General features: G+C 44.0%; 2 protein-coding genes across 4 annotated transcripts in view; one reads left to right on the top strand and one right to left on the bottom strand.

Moving 5' to 3' along the window:
- The first annotated feature begins 4,915 nt into the window (after positions 1-4,915).
- On the top strand, positions 4,916-11,895 carry LOC110499981 (platelet glycoprotein 4). Its single transcript, XM_021577070.2, has 12 exons — positions 4,916-5,191; positions 5,474-5,634; positions 5,983-6,130; positions 7,242-7,388; positions 7,660-7,751; positions 8,554-8,603; positions 8,812-8,881; positions 9,307-9,491; positions 9,826-9,944; positions 10,212-10,285; positions 10,384-10,438; positions 10,591-11,895. Exons 1-12 carry the CDS (start codon positions 5,069-5,071, stop codon positions 10,759-10,761), a joined length of 1,395 nt encoding a protein of 464 aa, XP_021432745.2. The 5' UTR covers positions 4,916-5,068; the 3' UTR covers positions 10,762-11,895.
- A 678-nt stretch (positions 11,896-12,573) lies between these two features.
- LOC110499980 (semaphorin-3C) overlaps positions 12,574-22,315 on the bottom strand; it is a 49,864-nt gene continuing 40,122 nt past the window's right edge. For all 3 annotated transcript variants that reach the window (XM_036957238.1, XM_021577068.2, XM_021577067.2), the window contains exons 11-18: positions 20,801-20,945; positions 20,307-20,529; positions 19,004-19,092; positions 18,333-18,374; positions 17,945-18,102; positions 16,893-16,960; positions 15,907-16,037; positions 12,574-15,077 (exon numbers count right to left, since the gene is read on the bottom strand). In XM_036957238.1, the coding sequence (XP_036813133.1) occupies positions 14,646-15,077; positions 15,907-16,037; positions 16,893-16,960; positions 17,945-18,102; positions 18,333-18,374; positions 19,004-19,092; positions 20,307-20,529; positions 20,801-20,945 (1,288 nt within the window). In that variant the 3' untranslated portion in view covers positions 12,574-14,645. The remainder of the gene's footprint in view (positions 15,078-15,906; positions 16,038-16,892; positions 16,961-17,944; positions 18,103-18,332; positions 18,375-19,003; positions 19,093-20,306; positions 20,530-20,800; positions 20,946-22,315) is intronic.

Genomic DNA, 22,315 nt, shown 5'->3' with positions numbered 1-22,315 from the left:
ATTCACCCATTCACCTCAACAAGCCCATTGAATCATATTACAAAACGTGAGACATTCAGGCCCACTTTGAGGGATAGTTGCATAGAAATTAATAATGGTTGTTGTTTCTGGACAACAAAGGTGGAATTATTCAGTAAGATTCCTGTACAGCTGCCATTTCAGTTTTCTGGTGAGCCAGTTGTTGGATAATTTGAATTCATGTCAACAAATTGGATAAAAGTTTGAGGAGCATATCAAATATCAAATGTAATTCAATTTAAACTGATTTAATATATAAAAAAAGGCTGCTGTGGAAGCGTCTGTCTCCACAGATCACTCCTACCATTGAGGACCCAGATGTGGGCAAGGACATTGAGGATGGGGAAACAGGAGCTGAGACCTGCTGGACAGTGACTCTCTCTAGGCTTTAGCCTCTAACCTCACACCTGGGCAGCAGTCTAATTAGCTATACTGTCCTTCGCCTGAGTTGTGATGCTGTGAATGAACATTATAACCTACTTCCTACCATAGGGGGCCATCTTCACAAACCAACACTCGACCACCAAGCTGTCCAACGGAATATGCTTAAGCCCTCAGCAAGATCCAAAATAAAAGATATTGTGATTGTAATGAACACAAGGTGAGACAGAGAACAGGTTTCAAGTGCAGGGCGCAGCAGGTGTTTATTGCAAAGGACCGCAGGAGGAGGCACGTAGCTGGGTCCAGGGGCATGCAGAAGGTCATACACAGGGGCTATAAAAGGGCAACAGTACAGGCAGGGAAAATGCTAGTAACCTAGTCCAGGAGATCAGGCAATAGGCAGATAACAGTAAATCCGCTAAAGTACAGGCAAAAACTATCATACAAAAGCGGCATAAATCACAGCGGAAACCCCAGTGCTCAGAACAACAAAACAAACAATACCTCACAATGATGGGGTGCAAAGAACTTAACTAAATAGTGTGTGTAAATGACATGCAGGTGAGTGAACAGGTGATTATAATTCAGATGATTGGAATCTGGAGAGTGAGCTGCGTTCAGGGGATCTAGGTGTTTGAGAGTGTGAGCTGGAAAGTGAGCTACGTTCAGGGGATCTAGGTGTTTGAGAGTGTGAGCTGGAAGCAGATGTTACAGTGATATCAATTTAAAAAAATTGACTTGGCCATGAACGGGATCTTTTTCACTTACTAATACACTGGTGCCTTCAGTGGCCTCTCATTTAAACTGCACAGGATCATGCTGGTGGCCATCTGGTGGAGAATACAAGTGAAGAGAACATAGTTATGAATACTCATTTGAAGCTCTGAACCCCTGAGTTCCTTGATAGCTCAACAGGTTAGTGCTGGAGTGGCAAGCCAACTCCAACATGGGTTTGAATGCTAGCTTTGCCCAAGATGTTTATATTTAAGTGTTCTAGACTTGTCTGGTTAAATATCACAGATGAGCACTTGTCAGATCTCAGGAGTGGCTCATGAGGTATATGCTGGGTTTTACACACCCAGCACTTCAAGGTCACATTTCTTGCAATGTGGGTTTGAGTCCCACTCAGTCTGTCTCTCCTTCATGGTGAAGTAGGAGGTGGTGTTGCTGGATCCAGTATCTGGTAAGTGGGCTGGGGTTGCCCAGGATGGTGCACTGGTAGGGATACCCCATAGGGGAGGGGTAGATGGGGGCACTGGCTCCCCTGGGGATAGTGGGGAGGAAAGGCGTGGCTATTAGCAAAGGTGAAGAAAGAACAGGACGGGTTAACACAGACATCTCCGTCATGTGAGGCATGGGTTCAAAATCCTGCAACTATTATCTTCAAGCCTCTGATCATTTGCATGGTTAGATATGTCATGTCTCAATGGGTTAATGCACACTCATTCAATTCCTAAACAATCAGCTCATTGATAGACACTATGCGCCACAGAGGTACAGCTCACAGCACTTAAAAAAAACCTTTTGACAGCTCTTCCAACCTATGTGAAATGAAAAGCAAACAAGACAGATCTGAGAACCTTGCGCCTGTTAATAATCATGGCAGTAATCCGAAATGGTAATGTTAGTCATGACCCCAGTCTTGCAATGTCATTAAATATAACTGCATTCACTAGATTTAATTGCATACATCTTCTAATGTCATCTCTAATATATTGTAACTATTCCAAATTGTTTCACATGAAGAGAGGCATGCTTATGTGCCTGTTTGCGAAGCATGGACCAAACATTGAAATAGGAGTAGAACTTTTACTGTGGATATGGAATGGAGATGAGAACGAGAATTGGAGGGGAGGAAGCCACGTGCTGTAGATGAAGGATCCTTACCCGTGGACTGTAGTGTAATAACACATAATACCACATAGCTGTGGTAGGCTGCTGTGGTGATGGTGTCATTCTGAAGTATCTCAATGTGTGAAAGACAGTCATTTCAACCAATATTTTACTGACAGTATTTTTTGTTGTTGACAATCAACATTTGCTTGATCAGCCTCTTTCAGATCGTAGTTTATTATGTAGAATGCATATGCTGCTTTGGCATGTTGAACAAGGAATCACACGTAAGCTTTAGTCATGTTTGGCCCAGGTTTGTGCACCTGTTGTAGTGAATCTTCAGGTGGAGTTTGATATCCTCCTGTGGATTAAATACATTTAAATAAAGATGTGTCTGTTAGCAGATGCTCAAAGCGATTTACAGGAACAATTAGGGTTGAGTGCCTTCCTCAAGGGCAAATCAACATATTTTTTATTTAGTCAGCTTGGGGATTCAAACCAGAAACTTTTTGGTTACTGGCCCAAAGCTCTTAACCACTAGGCTACCTGGTGCCCGTAAAAGCGAAGAACAGGGTGTGGCAGGTCAGGAGGGCAGATGAGGCTGGTGGGAGGTGCCATAGGAGGATGTACTCATTGTAATGGCTAGAATGAATTATATTGAACTGTATCAAAAATATGGAAACCACATGTTTGAATCCGTTCCATTGATTCCAATCCAGCCATTACAATGAGCCCATCCAAAAAAAAGAAACGTCCCTTTTTCATTATCGCTCAAAGATAATTTGTAAAATTCCAAATAACTTCACAGATCTTCATTGTAAAGGGTTTAAACACTGTTTCCCAATTTAATGAGCATGCACCTGTGGAACGGTCGTTAAGACACTAACAGCTTACAGACGACGGAAGGCAATTAAGGTCACAGTTATGAAAACTTAGGACACTAAAGAGGCCTTTCAACGGACTCTGAAAAACACAGAAAGAAAGATGCCCAGGATCCCTGCTCATGTTTGCGAACATGCCTTAGGCATGCTGCAAGAAGGCATGAGGACTGCAGATGTGGCCAGGGTAATAAATTGCAATGTCCATAACTGTTGTAAGGCAGGTCCTCACCAGACATCACTGGCAACAACGTTGCCTATTGTCACAAACCCACCGTCGCTGGACCAGACAGGACTGGCAAAAAGTGCTCTTCACTGACGAGTCGCGGTTTTGTCTCACCAGGGGTTATGGTCGGATTTGCGTTTATCGTCGAAGGAATGAGCATTACACCGAGGCCTGTACTCTGGAGCGGGATCTATTCGGAGGTGGAGGGTCTGTCATGGTCTGGGGAGGTGTGTCACAGCATCATTGGACTGAGCTTGTTGTCATTGCAGGCAATCTCAACGCTGTGCGTTACAGGGAAGACATCCTTCTCCCTCATGTGGTACCCTTCCTGCAGGCTCATCCTGACATGACCCTCCATCATGAAAATGCCACCAGCCATACTGCTCGTTCTGTGCATGATTTCCTGCAAGACAGGAATGTCAGTGTTCTGCCATGGCCAGTGAAGAGCCCGGATCTCAATTCCATTGAGCACGTCTGGGACCTGTTGGATCGGAGGGTGAGGGCTAGGGCCATTCCCCCAAGAAAAGTCCGGGAACTTGCAGGTGCCTTGGTGGAAGAGTGGGTCAACATCTCACAGCAAGGACTGGCAAATCTGGTGCAGATTATCATCACTTAATGCAGCTGGTGGCCACACCAGATAATGTTACTTTTGATTTTGACCGCTCCCCCTCCCCTTTGTTCAGGGACACATTATTCAATTTCTGTCACTTCTGTGGAACTTGTTCAGTTTATGTCTCAGTTGTTGAATCTTGTTATGTTCATACAAATATTTACACTGGTTCAGTTTGCTGAAAATAAATGCAGTTGACAGTGAGAGGACATTTCTTTTTTTGCTGAGTTCATATGTCCTCCCACCAGCTTCCTCTGGGTCAAGGTGTTTAGTAAAGTAGAGATATGGATGTGGGACAGAGGGTCACCTGGAGGGAAGAGGAGGAACCTATTAACTCTAAGATAACAACACCTGAATAATGCATGTCAGTACGGTATTGCAATAATAAATACACCTGTTCAACAAAAGATGTAGGTCTGTATTTGTAACACCAGGGGGCATTTTGTGACACAGAATCTCCCACATACTGAATGACCTGACATTAGACCAGACCGAGGTAGAAGATAACTCCAATATCACTCAAATCTATGGCTGTCATAACCATGGTTTGCCATAATCATATAATCAAGATTACACTTCTCCTTCTTTGATATCAGCATGGGATTAGTAAAGCTCTGCAAATTCCATTGAAAACATAGAGTTGTGGATATATTCTCTGAAAAGTACCCAATTCGTCTCCTCCGACCCACCTCCAACAGTGACCATCTCATCTCTTCCTCTAAGCAGGGGGAGGGTATAAAGCAACCCACATACCATCAGGAAATAATATTAGAATAGAATATCCAATTAACACAACATGATATACAGAGACTTGCTCTGTATTTATAGGTACAGAAATCACAGTTCCTCTCAGAGCATATCCTTCCTTCTTGACTCCTCCTCAGTTAAGCAGAGCTCCAATCAGCTAGTGTAGTGTAGTGATATCTGTAGGTCAGGAGTCATCATCACCCAACCTTCAACCCCCAGCTGTCACATTACTATATACCTCTTATCAGTAGGTGGCCTGGTTTAGGACCAGCTACATCTGTCTGTACTTGTCCTTCAGTCTCAGTCTCTCGGTCTCTCCGCTGGCACGGCTGCTGCTGGGACCTACATACACCACAGATAGAAACACACACCACCATGGGTTGCTGTAACAAGCTGTGTGGGCTAAAGGCTGGAATTGGGGCTGGAATTGCAGTGGCCATATTAGGTATAATCCTTATCCCCGTGGGGAACAATATCATCCGTGAGACTGTTACAAAGGTGAGTGTCAGCTGGCTAGAGCTGTAACCATTTTGGATTTCCAAAAGGTCCGTTTAGGAAAAAGTGGTTTGCTGCTAGCGAGAAAGGGACATGAGAGTAGATTCTAAACAGTAAGTGAAAGAAACATCTTCATTTGTTCAATCTCTTGCAGGTCCCAGGTCATATTTTCCAAATGCATCTAAAAAAGTTGACATAGCTTAAATAAATGCGTGAAAAGATTGCTGCTTTACTTAAAATCAGGACACTGTATAGAAAGTGTTTCTGTCTGTCTGGTGAATGCAGGAATCGGTCATCGAGCCTGGGACCACAGCCTGGGACAACTGGGTGTCTGCAGACACACCTGTCTACAGACAGTTCTGGCTCTTTGACGTGCAGAACCCACAGGATGTGGTGGAGAATGGGTCAAAGCCCACATTGGTGGAGAAAGGGCCCTACACATACAAGTAGGTCCCTACTCACTCAGATGCCTCTAAAAGATCAACAAAATGATGTATATACGATGTGCATCATCTCTGTTAGGTGATTTCAATGCTGTATAGAGGAAGAAAACCTATGGTGTTGTTCATCTCCACTTTGTATTCTAAATATAATTGGATGACTTTGAATTATAAATTGCTCTTTAATATCTACTACTAATATAGATGAAGAGAAAACACCTATATTTGAATACATCTAATCTAGAATCCAATCTAATATGATATAATGTACGAGAGATTAAAAGTCACTGGGTGAGAAAGCAGGAGACGAAAGGGTGGGTGACACTCGTCCGTGTGTGTCTCTCTACCCATCAGGACGCGGTACCTGCCCAAAGAGAACATCACGGCCAACCCAGAGAACCACACCATCTCCTTCCTGCTCCCTGCGGGGGCCATATTTGAGCCCTCCCTGTCTGTGGGGTCTGAGGAGGACAGTGTCACCTCCCTCAACCTGGCTGTGGCTGTAAGTGGGTGACACCTCATTATCTTGTGATGGCTCTCTCTACCTGTCTGAGTGGATGTTGTGTATTCCACCTCTGTCGAGGTTCCTTTGTCTGGAGTAGAGAAAAAGGACAATAAGGAGAGCTGGGGTTGAAGGGAACCAAGTGTCTGGATTAAATGAGCACAACATAAGTTATGTTATGCTTGTTCTTCTAGAAAGTTCTCCCATCTCCACAGAGGAACTCTAGAGCTCTTTCAGAATGACCATCACAAATCCTTCGACCTCATGGCTTGGTTTTTGTTTTTTGATCTGACATGCACTGTCAGGTGGATTCCAATCAAGTTGTAGAAACATCTTGGCCTCCCAAGTGGCGTAGTGGTCTAAGACTGTGCCACTAGAGATCCTGGTTCGAGTCCAGGCTCTGTCGCAGCCGACAGGGAGACCCATGGCGCGGCGCACAATTGTCCCAGCGTCGTCCGGGTTAGGGGAGAGTTTGGCCGGCAGGGATGTTCTTGTCCGATCACGCACTGGCGACTCCTGTGGCGGGCCGGGCACAATGCAAGATTGGATACCACGAAATTGGGGAGAAAAGCGGGCATTTAATTATTATTTTTTTAATTAAAGAAAAAGAGAAAAGAAAAAGGATGAAACAGGATGCACCTGAGCTTCATTTCGAGTCTCATAGCAAAGGGTCTGAATACTTATGTAAATAAGGTATTTCTGTTTTTATATGTTATATATTTGCAAATTAAAACCTGTTTATGCTTTGTCATTATGGGGTATTGTGTGTTGATTGCTGAGTATTTGTTTTATTTAATCAATTTTAGAACAAGGCTGTAACCAATCAAAATGTCAAGTGGTCTGACTACTTCCCGAAGGCACTGTAGATAACAGATCGGGACCTTTGTATTCTATATGTTTAAGGATCTATGAGGTTAGAGTCAATAATACAACCATTTGTAGGACACAGCCCTCTCTCGCACGTCACCACATCAGTCATAAAACCTTTCTGTTGCAATCCTCTATCTGCATGAGCTGGGGAAGCAGTAATATGCAGGTGTGCTGACATTATGTAATGTACTCGTTTTGAATCATGGAAATGCAACTTCCTTTTTCTTCTCCTTCCTTTCAGGGTGGGTACAAGTTGTTACCCCCATGGGTACTGGAAGCTGCAATAAAGTTAAACAATGTCTCCCTCTTCCAGCGACGGACAGTGAGGGAAATACTCTGGGGTTACAAAGACCCCATTCTGAAAGGGACACTGGGCCTCTTTTTTCCTGTAAGCTCACCAGCATATCATTTTCACACACCTTCCCTATGTAGAATAATACAAATCCTTTATTTTCATACACCTTCCCTATATAGAATAATACAAATCCTTTATTTTCATACACCTTCCCTATATATAATAATACAAATCCTTTATTTCGTTTTATATGTACGTTATTCTAAAAAATACCAATCTACATTATTTATGTTACATTCACTGAAAATGTAAGAATAACTTAATGAAATGTCATGTACTATGGTGTGATGTGCTGTTTCCTCAGTACAACGGCACATATGATGGGCCATACAATGTCTTCACGGGCAAGGATGACATCTCTAAAGTGTCTATCATTGACAGCTGGCGGGGGGAAAAGTGAGTCTATCTTGAGCCTCCACACACTGAAGTTGATGGAGAGTTGTTGTGAGGGTTGAATCTAAATAGTGCAATGAGTACACACTAATCTTCCCCCCATATCATAACAGGGACCCATGATGTAATTCTCTTACCGTTTTTCCGTTACCAGATGTAAATCCACTTCACCTATTGTAATATCAATAAACAAAATAAAAAATAAATAAACTGTAATTCTGTTAGAAAAATGTGCATCTGCACAGTTCTAGTAAACGTTGTTTTGTGACATTTTCTGTGTAAATTGTTCAAAGTAGTCCTTGTGCATAGAGTTGCATGGTTTGTTGTTAAACTTTGAAATCAATGCTTTTTGTTTGGCGTACATCTTAAAGTGAAACATCTGAGTCTGTTACCGTTACCGTACCGTCCATATTGTCAGTTCAGTCTAATGGCGTCATGGATTTACAGCATCATCTGTAGAATTCTCCTGGCAAACCATGTAAAACCACAGGTCTTTGGTGAGTGTAGGCAGGCTGCGGACTGGCTATCTGGTATTTTGGGCAAAAGCCAGATGGGCTGGTCCATTTATAGCACAGTAGGCCTGTCTAACTAGTTTTTTTTTGTGCCCCAAATAATGATCTGGCTAATAATGGGGGCCTCAAAGAAAATAAATAGGCCGGTGTGGGGGCCTCAAGGAAAACAATATGCTGGTATGTTTGAAATGCCAGGGCCAATTTATTGTCCCAATCCACCCCTGAATGTAGGTAGTTTTTGTCTGGGTCGTATTACCCAATAACTGATGGCTTTACTGATTTCTCTGTAATAGGAAGGTGTCTTTCTGGAACAACACATACTGCGACATGATCAACGGCACAGGTACAGTCACCCAAATACCCAGGCAGCAAACAATTTGCATTGAATCACTGTCTTGTTGAATTACATTTTACTCACACAACCAAAACATTTCAAATGCATAAGAAATCAATTAAGAACACTGGAGAATCATTACTAAATCATCTTATACTCCCATGGTTAATATATTCAATTCTATGTTCTTTACCATTGTTCTGACTATTTTCATCAGATGGCTCGTCATTCTCTCCCTTCCTGGACAAGAAGAAGCCTCTGTACTTCTTCTCCCCTGACATCAGCAGGTGGAGTGATCATTTACCTATTGGGGTGGAAAGTAATGTTCAGATCTAATGTAGACTGGTGTTACGGTATACGATGACAAGTGGAGATGATAACACATCAATGTTCAGATCTCATGTAGACTGGTGTTATGGTATACAAAGACAAGTGGAGATGATAACTGATTCTGTTTTGCAGAGGCCCTAGTCTGTAAAGCAACTTCTATCAGCTTTAATCCTGTTCACTGCCGTCATACAGTCAATAGAAATGTACTACTTGTTTATCATACCCCTTAAAGTCTGGAAGGAACTCTTCACTAAGTAGGGCCCCTGATCTTCTATTCCCATCACTTTTGAAGATGCCCTTTTAATCATGACCACAAGAGGTCAGGCCCTGGAAAAAACAAAGAGCCTTGTCTCATAAAAGCACTTTTCTTCAATGTCTTCAGGTCTGTGTCAGCTGAGTATGAGAGGAGCCTGAACCTGAAGGGGATCGAGGTGTACCGGTTCAAACTGCCCCCGCTCACCCTAGCCTCCCCTGCAGTCAACCCAGACAATCAGTGCTTCTGCACGGACTCCGTGGTCTCTAAGAACTGCACATCGGCCGGAGTCCTGGACATTAGCTCCTCTCGTGGTGAGGGACACGGGCAACAGTCACTAACTGGTTCCTGCACTGCTGGACATCAGCAGATAAAAATCATAATATGATCTATTAGCACTGTATGAATGGCACAGAAGTCTAATAAATTAATATTTTTGTCATGTCAGCAGACGCTCTTATCCAGAGAGACTTACAGGAGCAATAAAGGGTTAATAGCAACTAGCATTTACTGTAGTTCCATTGGACTACAAGCAGGTCCCAGAGTTTTTCCTGGTCAGGGAAAACTGTGGGTTCTACACGTACTGTAAGCATGCCCTGTGTACAGTACCAGGTGATCAACGTGTCCATCTTTGATATTCTCAACCAGGACAACCAGTCTACATCTCCCTGCCTCACTTCCTGCATGGTAGTCCATACCTGATTGAAGATGTAGAGGGCCTTGGTCCTAGTGAGGAGCATCACGTCACGTTCCTGGATGTGGAACCGGTGAGAGCCCTGCGTCCATTCACCTTTCACCTCTGACCTCTAGAAGATGTCAAATGACCTTCCCAACTATGCAGTCATCCGTGAATATGCTCCCAAAAAAGTCTTAGCACGCATAGTATTCTTGTGCTGTTCTCTCAATAAGCGACATCTTTTTGCTCTCGCATCTATTTAGATTTTGACAGATCCTGGTTGTCTGTTGCTGGCGTGTACAGTACAGTAGGCCTAACTGCTGTGGGAATAAATGTGTTTGGTGTTTGTTTCCGTCAGACCACGGGGTTCAGTCTGAGGTTCGCTAAGAGACTGCAGGTGAACATGATGTACGGCCCCTCCAAGATCATCACGTAGGTTTAATGTCTCGGTCTATTATTTTCCCGTACTTTACTATTGTATGTACAGACACTCATCCAAGGATATCTCACTCTCATTACATATTCTCCAGGGTGTTAAAGAAAGTGAAGGACTACACCGTGCTCCCTATAGTTTGGCTAAATGAGGTAAGTCATTTGAGCTGTACTTACTGCTGCCAGGCCTTACTTCTAAAACTTTTAAACTTGCGTTTGTTATGGCACATTTCCAAAGTATTTCCTGAGTATATAACCTCTCGTTTCTGTACGTGCTACACCTCAACGACTGTCTGTTTCCACAGACGGCATCCCTGGATGACGAGACAGCGGACAGGTTTAAGAAGGAGCTGTTATCTCGTGTTGACATGCTGGAGACGGTGCAGTTCACGCTGATAGGCTTAGGGTCAGCAGCCTTGGTACTCTGCACAGTGGCACATTGTTTGGTAAGCAGAAACAACAACAAGCTTGTGTGAGAGGGACAATGCTGCTGGACAACAGAGGAACAGCGGGGGTACAAGGACATCAGTGTGCTGTAACTTGTCACTTAATATCACGCACGTTCATCATTTGTGTTATTTACAATGTCAAAATTCTTGCTCTGATACAAAGCGAGGATATATTGTAGACATTGTGGGAGTTAGAATGTACTTTTTCTTTGTACAAATTCTTATAAAACTGTTCCTTTATGTTATTGTAATTTGATTTGCACACACCTCCCGGCTAGATTTTGGTCAGGGATCCTGAAAGCTAGAATATACGGCGGTTAAAATTGCTATGACATTAACGTAGCGAACATTCATGACTCCAATAAAAAGAAATCAAGCTGATTCAAATGTATTCAACTTAATCTCGGCTCCCACTGAAGTTGAGCCATGAATATCAATGGAGGCAGGAACGGGGAGGAAGTGAAGTTGTTTTATGATACCCTGCTTCTCAAGGGGTCTTAAGCTAGACTCATGCCGTGCCATAACCCTACTTAAACTGGCCCACCTAACCAGCTTAGGTTCTCATTACTGGAACAAACCGCTCTATTGTACATTTGAAGACAAATTATTCAGTTTCCCTTTCACCTCATGTGGCCCGTAAATCAAAATGAGAGTGAAAACAACCCCATACGGATGATTATTCTGTGGTTTCTGCATGGCACTTGGGTTTGTTTGGTAAGAAAGCACTGTTTTTCCCCGCAAGGAACCCTCCCTTAGTTTTAAGGGGTTTAAGGTGACCATTTGCCGGTTCCCGGGGCGCTTTGATACCGCTGTCTACTCTAGAGAGTACAGTAACAGTGGAAAGTGTTTCATTGAGATTGAACGAGAAATCTTTACTTGCCTTAGTGCTCCTCAGCTCTCTAGCGTTCCCTGCACCAGCACACTCTAAAGCAGCCATTTTCTTTCTAAGCCAGATCTTCTAAGATGTGTGGCTGTTTGAAAATGAATAATAAGTACTGAATATGAATCTACAAACGGAAACTAACCAATATTCAATGCTAGTTCTAACAGCAGCTACTGATATCTTTATTTAAATATTCTGAAGGAAAGTAGGTCATGCCTAAGTATAATTTCTCAAGTATTTAAACTTGTGGATACCTAATAAATCACATTGTAAATCTATTCAGCTTCACTTGGAGTCATTACACTGTTTCCCAGAATTCTTTCCCGTTTCCCATATCCACCCTATTTGCATGGGCAGCTTCTTCCTACCCATAATTCCTCAGAAGGGACCCCTGACCTTTTTCTCAATATTAATGCTGCATTCACGTGCTAGTCGGAAACTTACATTTTCGACTTGCTAACTGGTTGTAGTTATTATACACGTACCGCGTTCAACCAGTTAGTAAGATGGATATTTCAGATTTCCAACTAGCACATGAACACGGCAAATATGTAGCCAACAGAACAGTAATGTGATTGTTTTCATTCATCATACAATTTCATCAGTGGAAGCTGCTGAGGGGAGGACGGCTCATAATAAATGGCTGGAATGGAGTAAATGGAATGGCATCAAATGCATGGAAACCATGTCTAAGATGTATTTGATACCACTCCACCAATTCCACTCTAGACATTACCATAAGCCTCCCCCCAATTAAAAGGTGCCACCAACCTCATGAATTCCATGCATTCAATAAATCGATGTAATTCCTAAGCGTGACTGAACAGTGAAAGTGTATCACATCTGAAGAGATAAGTGAAATATGGGGACTTCCTGCTCCTTGGAATGATCCTGTTGTTCCTTTCCTGTCAGATTCATCTCTGACTACCTACAACCTAAATGTAGGACATTCAAAGTAGTTTCTAAATGCATTTATTCAGGCTGTCATTACATTAATAAATAGAAATACACCAGTTTTATGATGACATGGAAATGACATTGAACATCACTATGACGACACTTTTGTTAAACGTTTGACTCGACCTCAACTCGTCAGTCTAGAGATTTATGTTTTCAGGAAAAGCCAGACCTTCAAAAAAATATTTTGTCAAACAGAAAATATAGCTCTACGATTTGCAGATACGGTCAAGAATGTTTGATGAAATATGTTAAATTATATACACTAGGGTCACATTCCAAAGCGCAGATCCACAAAAACTGGACACAATGACATAAGTTACAATGATGAAAAATAAAGAATGAAAAACACTCTGTACACATACAGACCATGAATACATCTACACAGACTATACTTCTGAGACAAACAGGAGAGAGCTATTCACACTATAGAAAACAGAGAGCGCCAATCTGACCATCTCACAAACTGTGAACGAAATGATTAGAATGATATTCAAGTTAAATGGTCGTCATGGTTATTTTTGATCGTGCACGTCTGCCTTGCTGTACGTGAAATTAAAACTCCGTAAGGGGATGAAATATATCTCATCAAATCATGGATCAAGAAAATGCAAACCCCAAAATCAGGAGTGTACATGCATGTACCTGAATACAAAAGCTAGGATGTGCGTCACTGCTATACTCCATCAGTATAAAACCAATCCAGCGATGTATTGCAAATAGCCACAAAGTTAAGATGGAGAATATACACATTAACATGCTTATGTGCTGACGACACAGTATCGTACACTATCGAAGAGATACTTGTACAGTATGGCACAATGTCCCGTACCATTTAAGAACATAAATGTTCCAAGTAACGTGAATAAATACAGGAAAGACGACGGAAAATGTTAGGTCACAGCATTCTATGACCTTTGTCCTATTCAACGTGATGTTTAGAATATGACTGAGTAAGGATTGTGAACATGTCGGGTGGTCTTACCAGTGTTCCTGTAATAAATTGAGCAGAATCCCTCCCAACAAAGGTTCTTTGCTCACACAGCGCTACGTGCTCTAGTGTAACGGTACTGTCCATATGGGTGGCAGCTGAGCTGGAGGTGTACTTTGGCCTAGCCACTGTTTCAATTTCCAAGGCTGGAATATTTTTATTGGGACCACTTAGTGTGGACAATATGCCCTTTGTATAGGCTGTGCTGCTATTTTATCTGGTGTTAGGAGGGATAGAGTTCCTCCATAGAGACAGGGCTACAATGTGAACATAGAAGCGGGTCATACAATGAGAGATTTGTTTCTGATATTGACGACAGCCCTGTCGTTTTGTCAAATGGAAAACTGTAATAGGTGGTAGTTGTAAACCGTGTTCATATGGTTGAATATGATATGAATATGAGTCAATGTACAGTTGCAGAGCAGAGTGTAAACAACTAGGGTGCTCCCTATGAAACACCCCTCTTGGATATACAAATTAATATGCCAATGATCTCCCTACTCAAATCACAATCTTTACCATCTGTAAGTCCAGGTTTGTTCTCCTTGGACCAGACATCCATCCATACTAAGCCATTATACGCTGCTTGATGCATTTCCCCATGCTGTAAATGTCTATACAGAATATACTACAATACTGCTATCAGACCATTTGCCTACTGTATAGCGTGAACACAGTATATATGTGTGGCAAGTATTATCATAGAGCTATGGGAGCAGCATTGAATGCAGTAAGTCATCCTGTGTATGTAGCCTACGACACCTGAACCCGATGCCTAAATCCACACATCTCCATGTGTCCTGATCCAGGGTCAGGGCTTACACCTCTGTCTAAATGGCGAGTGTGACAGGATGTGAGGTGTGCATGTATATCACAGTCATCTGGTCAGTGTACCTCATGCATATAAGACTACAGACAGACCCAGGCAGGGTGAGTCCCACTCTCTCCTTGTAAACCTACAGTAGCTTGAGCTAGGGAAGTGTTCAGTTCAGGTCCATTGCCTCTGGGCAGGGCGGGAGCTCGGGGGTTGTGTGTGTGTGTTCATGTATACCCCCTCTACACAGCCCTTGTCTCCACCAGTCAGACATCAGGCAGTTCCAGGTGGTTCCTGCGGTTGCGGCTCTTCCGGAGGTCTAGCAGGGGCTTGAGCTTGGCCATGTCACCCCGTAGGGGAGGCCCTCCCCTCGGCCCCTTCTGCTGCCTGGCCCCTTGCAGGCTCTGGAGCTGCTTTTTCTCCTTACAGTACTGCTGTATGGCCAGGCTCTCTGCAGGGCTGAAGGCTGAGAGCAGGGCCTTGGGGTGCAGGGTGCTGGCCCAGGCCCAGGGAGACTGCTGCTTGTCCATCAGCACTGACACCATGGCCTCACTCAGGACACGCAGGCGGAGCTTGGCCACGGTGCGCTTGAAGGTGTTCTCCGTGGCCAGGCAATAGTACAGGCCCTGGTCGGACAGCTGGACGGAGCGGATGAGCAGGCCGTGGTCAGTGGCGACCACACGGTCACCCAGCTTCACCTGGAAGGGGGAAAGAGAGGTGTCAGCAGAATGGTCTTAATTGTCCTATAGCATAACACATTATCCCACAGCATGATCTGTAGTCAAGTAAATCGAGCAAAGACAAGTCAACTTCAAGTGCCACTCCAGTCTCCTTTTCAGCTCATTTAACACTGGATTGACTTAACGTAAGGCACATCTCAATAGGTGGTCCAGATATGTCATGACATAGCACAAGGAAGGGGGAGGGCTTTACTCCTTTGTTCTCTATTGTCCCACAAGCAAGGGGGGAGGCCCATGACATCACGACTTCCCATCAGCCCAACGCCATGAATGCCCTACTCCTTGAAGTTTGCAGTTATGTCTAAAACACAATTTCACAAAGATGTGAATCCTTATAAGAGCAGGTTCTCTTAACACAGCCCCGTATCATTTCTCATGGCCTGATGGGCAGCAGGAAGTCTCAGAGGGTGTCAATAATGTGAAATGTTTCCCCCCGTTGAGAATAGACTCATTAGTTAGGTCCCGTATCACATCTGATCTACAGTATATCTCATCATTACTCATTATCTTGTTACACAGCCAAGAAATACTTTACAACGTCATCCCCGAGGCATGACATGATAGTGGTCTGATATTACTTCAAACACGTCGTCACAATCGAAGGATACCTACTCAATCCTCCTTTACGTCATGGGATTCCATTCTTGCCTAAAACGTCATTGATTTGCAAGAAACTGGAGTCGGAATTGAGCCAGCTCTGACATTGAACACACAGAATGAATCATTCGATTTCTATGGTTCAACCCAGCTTCTCAATTAACTTTGACTCGGGAAGTTGTTGTCTGACCTCTTTCCTCCTGTCATTGTCTCTGTGGATGAGCCAGCGAATGGAGGCCTGAGGGGACTTAGGAAGACACTCTAGGAAGGTGGTGTTGTTCTTCACTCCATACTGGGTCATCTCCACCGCGTTCCTGTACGCTGAAACAAGGGTGTTTCACACACGTCAACTCATTGACAGACATAAACCACACAACAGGATGATGTAGGTCCCAAGAGTCAGGGTCAAAAGTTGACCGGAGGGTTAGTGACACCTGCAGTACAACCAAACCCTCACAGTCACTAGGGGGTGAATCCTAACTTCCACTTAAGTCTAATTTTCAATTAGTCTCCCATTGAAATTTGACTCAAGTTAAGATTATCCCCCAAGTACGCTTGTTTGTCAGATTGAATCCCCACTGAGATGCACTTCATATCTGTATAGTAGAACAAGCTTGGTTGACCTGGTCTTTAACTGACAGCATTGTCATCTGATGTTTGTGTCCCAGCCAACTAGCTCATCCCCATGCTGGATGGATGACAGGGTATAGACTAATTAGCACCGATGACCATGTGGTTTGGTCCCATGACATATGTTCATTTACACAGACTTATACTGGAATGTAGCACTATGGGGATCGTAGCGCCTCCCCTTGTTAGACTGCTTGCCGACAGCTGATTGAGTGAATCATCTCTGCATAGTCTGTTTGCTTACACACACACACACACACACACACACACACACACACTCTCACTCTCAAGGGGACAATACAGTAAAACACTATGCACCTGCTGCTGACCCACAAGGGCCTGAACTCAAATGACCCATAAACCAACAGAATCTATGTTAGACCCTTTTAGAGTAAAATGAGTACAGCTGGGATAGACTAGCCACATAACAAATGAGTCGAGGAAATCAGATAAATGGATAAGCACACCAATGCCCTCTGTTGGCCAATTCAACAGAGCTGTGGGTTTCTCAGGCATTTGGTGCACGTTGGCTGGATGTTGTCATACCTTTCAGGTTGAATCCTCTGCACTGAGTCAGTGGGTTGCCATGGATGATGTCCTGTCTTCTGCTCCTTCTGTATAGAAACCATAATCATCCAGAAATATTCCAATGCCACAATACAGTACCCTTATATATATATATATATATATTTAAATAAAATGTACTATGAAGTGGCCTAACTGTTGAATCCTGTCAAATATATTGTATATCTAGTTTCATTGCCTACATAAACTAGTTGGAGAATACCTACCTTTCACAAAGCCCAGTAGCTTAGAAACATGGTTACACCAACCCTCCAGCCCATTATGAAAATCTCTAAAATCCCCAAATATCAACAGTGAGGAAGGACCACTGAGCCAGACAGAGGTGTGAGGAAGATTTGACAGTGTTATTCCACTATATGGTTCAGTCGCCTCCCATCCAACAGCTACAGGGAGAGAGAGCTTAAACAGCAGGCTTTCTGAGGAGTAAAAGGGCAGAGCCTCTGTTCCCTGACCAAGCTGCACTTGAACTGTGGTTGACTGAAATGGCAGCTGAGCAGCCGGTGAGGAGGGAAACCAGAGGGGGGACTGTTCAAAGTAGAACGGTATCACTCACTGTGCTACGGCTATGGTTGGATCAATTCAAGAATACATGGTGTATACACTGAGTATACCAAACACAGACAAGGACCAGGACAGGAACCGTGTCAGAACAGGGGGAACAGAATGACATCACAACGATAATGCTGAAGCGGGGAACAACCTCTGGAACAGACAGATATCGGGGAGGTAATGAAAGCAGGTGATTGAGCCCAGATGAGCCTGACTTGTCTTTATTCCCAGCTAATTCCCCATGAATAACCCCTTAGCTATGTGAAGTGTTGCCCTATACTGTAACCCTTAACAACCTGGGTCCTCAGCACCAATGTTTTACGGGTAAAAGCAGACTGCACCATAGAGCGGAATAACACTGTAAAATGTTAATTGTGCCGCTCGGTTTGCTTTAGAGTGGTCTTTTCTCACAGTTGGCATTGTACTGTTGATGTTGACCCAACCCAGGGTCTGTAGTACCGTACCTCTTGCCAGTGGGGTAGAAGCGGGAGCAGCTCAGGCCGTCCCAGGCACAGTAGGGGTCTCTGGCCAGGCAGCAGTCGGCGCAGGCTGAGCCGTAGGCATGGCAACGGTGCAGAGACACTTGAGACACGCCGTGCTCTGAACTTACGTACAGCTGTTGCTGCAAGGCAAAACAGTTCAAATGTCAACCACACTGTTTGTTTTAATAAGTGGAAGCGTGACTTAACTAAGTTAAGCTCACAGACAATTATGGCTTATTATCTGGCTTTCCGGCTGAGTCACAATTTTAATGCAGAAAATAAACTATTGCACTAGGCGATAGCAATGAGCTAATCAGAAGCATTTTGAAACAATATTGAGATACATTAAGCACTGCTTGCATATACTTACTTTTTTGGAAGATATTCTCAAGTTTGTCACTGGAGCTTGGTCCTGGGAAGAGAGAAACATGCCACAATGTCAATAATATTATGTAACAAATGTTGTGACCCTATGTCATAAAAGTAATGGACCATAATAACTTTCTTATCTTATCATATTACATAAGACTGTAGGTGTGTTTGAGCTAGTCCTTGTTGCACACCGTGAATCTTAGAATGTAAAGGACCAAATGTATATCCTGTGTAGGGGTCTTTTTACCAACACTCAGGTTATCTAACATCCTATTGAGTACCTTGTAACCGTCCAACGCGCGGAACTAGTAGGAATACTATGTGAGATCTCTATGACACGTCAAACTACACTAGTGGGAGACCGGTGTAGTCCAGGTGCAGAGAGAGATTAAAGCTTGGTTGGGCCTTGATCACACAGATGACTTGCTTTGTTTATCATGCTGAGATAAAACAGAGCCTGTGAGGGTTGGTATGGGTGACTGGCATCGCCCTCTAATGTCAGTATGCTTCCCATCAGTCTTGTGTGGTGGTCTAGTGCCCGGGTCATCACGCTCCTGAATGCCCCTCCCTTAGGAGTACAGTCTGTGACCCTTTGTGAAAAAGCCAAGAGCTCCTATTCTGTCTGCATTTGATGTCTGTCTGTGTTTGAGAGAGAGAGAGAATTCAAACCTTAAACACTTCCAGCTCTTCTAGTATCAGATCCTGGTCCAGGGAGCGGTTTGTGGGGAGAGCGATGACCTTTTGCACTGTCCCTTTGTCTGAGGGGACGGGCACACACACACACACACACACACAAATTTTGTTCTGATTTATTCGGATCCCCATTAGCAAACGCATAACGAAAAATACATTACAGACAAAAAAAACTTCACAATTGCCATACTACATGTTATTGTTTTGAAATGTGTGTGTGTGTGTATCTATCAGTTCCATATACGCGTCAGAGAATGGAGACAGCTGTGACCGGTATCCACAGTCAAGCCAGTTGTGGGTTTGTGAGCTTTAGAACCCACAGAGAGGAGAACGGACAAAGGCCACGGAAAGGGGTAGAGCTATGTTTGTCCAGGAGTTAGCTAGCGAGCAGAAGGAGGAGAGAGGAGAGTTACAGGAAGATCTCCTGAAAATCCCTGAAAAAAAACTCCACATCCCTGAAACAAAGCCCCCACCTCTCCGCCCTGCAGTCTGACATTACTGGCATGTCTTCAGGAATCTTGGCGGATTGGAAGGCTGATAAACATAAACAGCTGTGGGTGAGAGAAAGGAGAGAGGCTCCCTGGGATGCATGACGTACAGCCAGCTCCACACTCCCCTCTCAGACCTGTCCTCTTCCTCTTCCTCCTCCACCCAGTGGGCTGCATCGCCCTCCTGAATGTCTATTTCTCTCTCTTGCAGCTCGTTATAGTGCAGTTATTGTTCTATTCACAGAAGAGCGAGACCGACTACTTATCTTGAGTTCATATCCCCTCTGTAATCATTTGCTTATGAAATGCCTGCGTTATGGCATGAGAGCAGAGATGGATTACTGCAATATAGAATGAAATGGAATTATGTGGGTTATGTATAATGAGGGGATTGTGGTGGCGCCACCCCCTGGTGACAGAGTGAACAGGTCATTTAGGCTGTCATGCTGGGGCCTGGAGATCTATTAGCATCCGTAGCCAACATGGATGCTCCATCATGGACGATGTCACACTCTTTACGAAGCATCCCACTCATGTAACCCACCGCGTTAGTCAGAGCTCTTTAAAGTGCAACTCTGATGGTTATTGAACACAAGTGGCGAGACGAGGAATATGAGAATGTTAGTCTGAGGGTATCCTGAACAGGCATCCTGAACAGCTACTTAGGTGCTGATGTAGGCGATGTACAGGCCCTGTGCTGCTCCCAGCCTGTGGTGTGTGTATGTTGTGTGGTGGGGCTGGGTGCTAGTTGTCTCTAACAGATCAATAAGGATGTATCGTTCAGTACAAACCTGTGCCCAGGAAGAGGACCTGGTAGTGCCCGTCTGCGGCGGTCACCTGGTCCACAGCGATGGAGGTGTACTTGTAGTCAGCTTGCGTTCTGACCACCAGGGGCCTCCTGCCCACGGGGTAGATAGGATTGAACATGACCGGGTGGTTCCTGACAAACGTCACCACATCGTCAGGGAACTCCTTGGTGCTCTGAATGTGAGGGGTGAAGGCTCCGCCTGGACACTGGAGGGAGGGAGAAAGAGGAGAGATGCTATAGAGGTGAATAAATCCCTACCACTCAGCTCTGTGACAAAGGTACATAAAGGAAAAGCCTACCCCTGACCCTGAACTCTGCTGTCCTCATCCTCATCGATTAATGTTTCTCTGACCTTGTTTCCTCAACCACACTGATAGACACAGTAGATACTGTGTAGGATAACAACAAGGAACTGTACATTTGCATTGGCGCTCGTCTTATTTTGAGTTCAATACAGATATTAGATCCTAAACTCACTGTTCCAGGCCGGGGGTAGGGGATCCGTCCCTGGTACGCCACCCACTGAAAGTTCGGCCCATCCCTGTGAGCGAACGGCCCATTGAAGACTGTCAAGATGTCTGCCATGTTGTAGACACACACGGCCGAGCCCTTAAACACTGAGCTGTGGGAAACGACACACACATTCCGGCGGTCAGTGTGATGTGGATAACTGACATCCCAGAAGCCCCCAGATCCACCCAGTTAAAACATCAGTCCTTTAAACCCTGCTGTTCATAGGATATCCAAGCCATCAAATCCGGGTGAAGCTTACTGCCACCCCACTTCGCCCTACCCAACTTGCCCCTCTTCCCCCATTCTTGCTCCATTCCCAGAAGGATATGATGCGGTTTGGACCAGACCCCAAAAACCACATGACCATCAGTAATACAGAGAGCCTTTGTTCAGCGAGCAAAACAGAGGAGAAAGCCTGAAGGAGCAAAAGGAAGAAACACATTGTGCTGATAGGAATGACAATGTTGCATAGAGACTACAGACTGTGTTGGAGATTCATATATATATATATATATATATATATATATATATATATATATATATATATATATATATATATATACACACATATATATACACGAGAGAGAGAGCGAGCAAGCAAGCGAGAGCGGGAGAGAGAGCGCAAGCGAGAGATTGCTTGGAGACATGGAGACTACAGACTGTTTGTGTTGGCTATAGAGAGAGGATGAGTCTCAAATGGCCGGGTTAAAAGATACATGTGTTTCCTTAGGATTTATGGAAGGGTCCCGGTACAAGGTTGAGTAACCCTGATCTAGAGACTGCCCAATTAGCCTTGATGATTGAAGAAACCAGGGTTGTATTCACTAGTGCAGAGCATAGCAAATTGTTTTGCAATGTAAAAAAAAAAGTTTCTTATTGATAGTTCCCTTCCTGTTTCTGCACGTTTGCTTCCGTTTAGTTCCTAGTGAATACAAACCTAGTTCCTAGTGAGTACACATAACAGGCATCCATAGCCATCCTGCAAAAGCCCTTGAGGATAAATAAAGTTATTGAACACATACAGTGTCTGAAGTTACCACATACAGTAACAGTAGACCTCAGGAAACACCAGGGGTTACTACATGGTGATACTCTGCATAATGAACTTGCTGTCAACATTGCGAAAGGAAGCAGAGCTCACTAACTGCATTACTAGTACATAAGGAAAAGTGATCAATGTAATGAGAACGGTATGGTAAAGTTAAGTCAATGAGCCAAATACTGTAGTGCCAGAGGAGGCTGGTGGGAGGAGCTATAGGAGGATGGGCTCATTGTCATGGCTGGAATGGAACCGTATCAAACATATGGTAACCACATGTATGACTCTGTTTTATTTATCCCATTACAAATGAGCCCATCCTCCTATAGCTCCTCCTACCAGCCTCCTCTGGTACTACATGCAGGTCACTAGAGTGTGCTCCCAAGTGCTGCAGTGGTCTAAGACACTGCATCTCAGTGCAAGAGGAGTCACTGCAGTAC

Source organism: Oncorhynchus mykiss, chromosome 21 (assembly GCF_013265735.2).
Source record: "Oncorhynchus mykiss isolate Arlee chromosome 21, USDA_OmykA_1.1, whole genome shotgun sequence".
Classification (NCBI taxonomy): Eukaryota; Metazoa; Chordata; class Actinopteri; order Salmoniformes; family Salmonidae; genus Oncorhynchus; species Oncorhynchus mykiss.
The sequence above is the reverse complement of the archived record's forward strand: the minus strand, read 5'-3'. Positions and strand labels throughout refer to the sequence as shown.

Excerpts from the sequence above, each read along its gene's own strand:
- LOC110499981 (XM_021577070.2), top strand. The coding sequence starts at position 5,069 with ATGGGTTGCTGTAACAAGCTGTGTGGGCTAAAGGCTGGAATTGGGGCT. Across the intron at positions 5,635-5,982 it reads AAAGGGCCCTACACATACAA|GACGCGGTACCTGCCCAAAG; the intron begins GTAGGTCCCTAC and ends TCTACCCATCAG. Across the intron at positions 6,131-7,241 it reads CCCTCAACCTGGCTGTGGCT|GGTGGGTACAAGTTGTTACC; the intron begins GTAAGTGGGTGA and ends CCTTCCTTTCAG.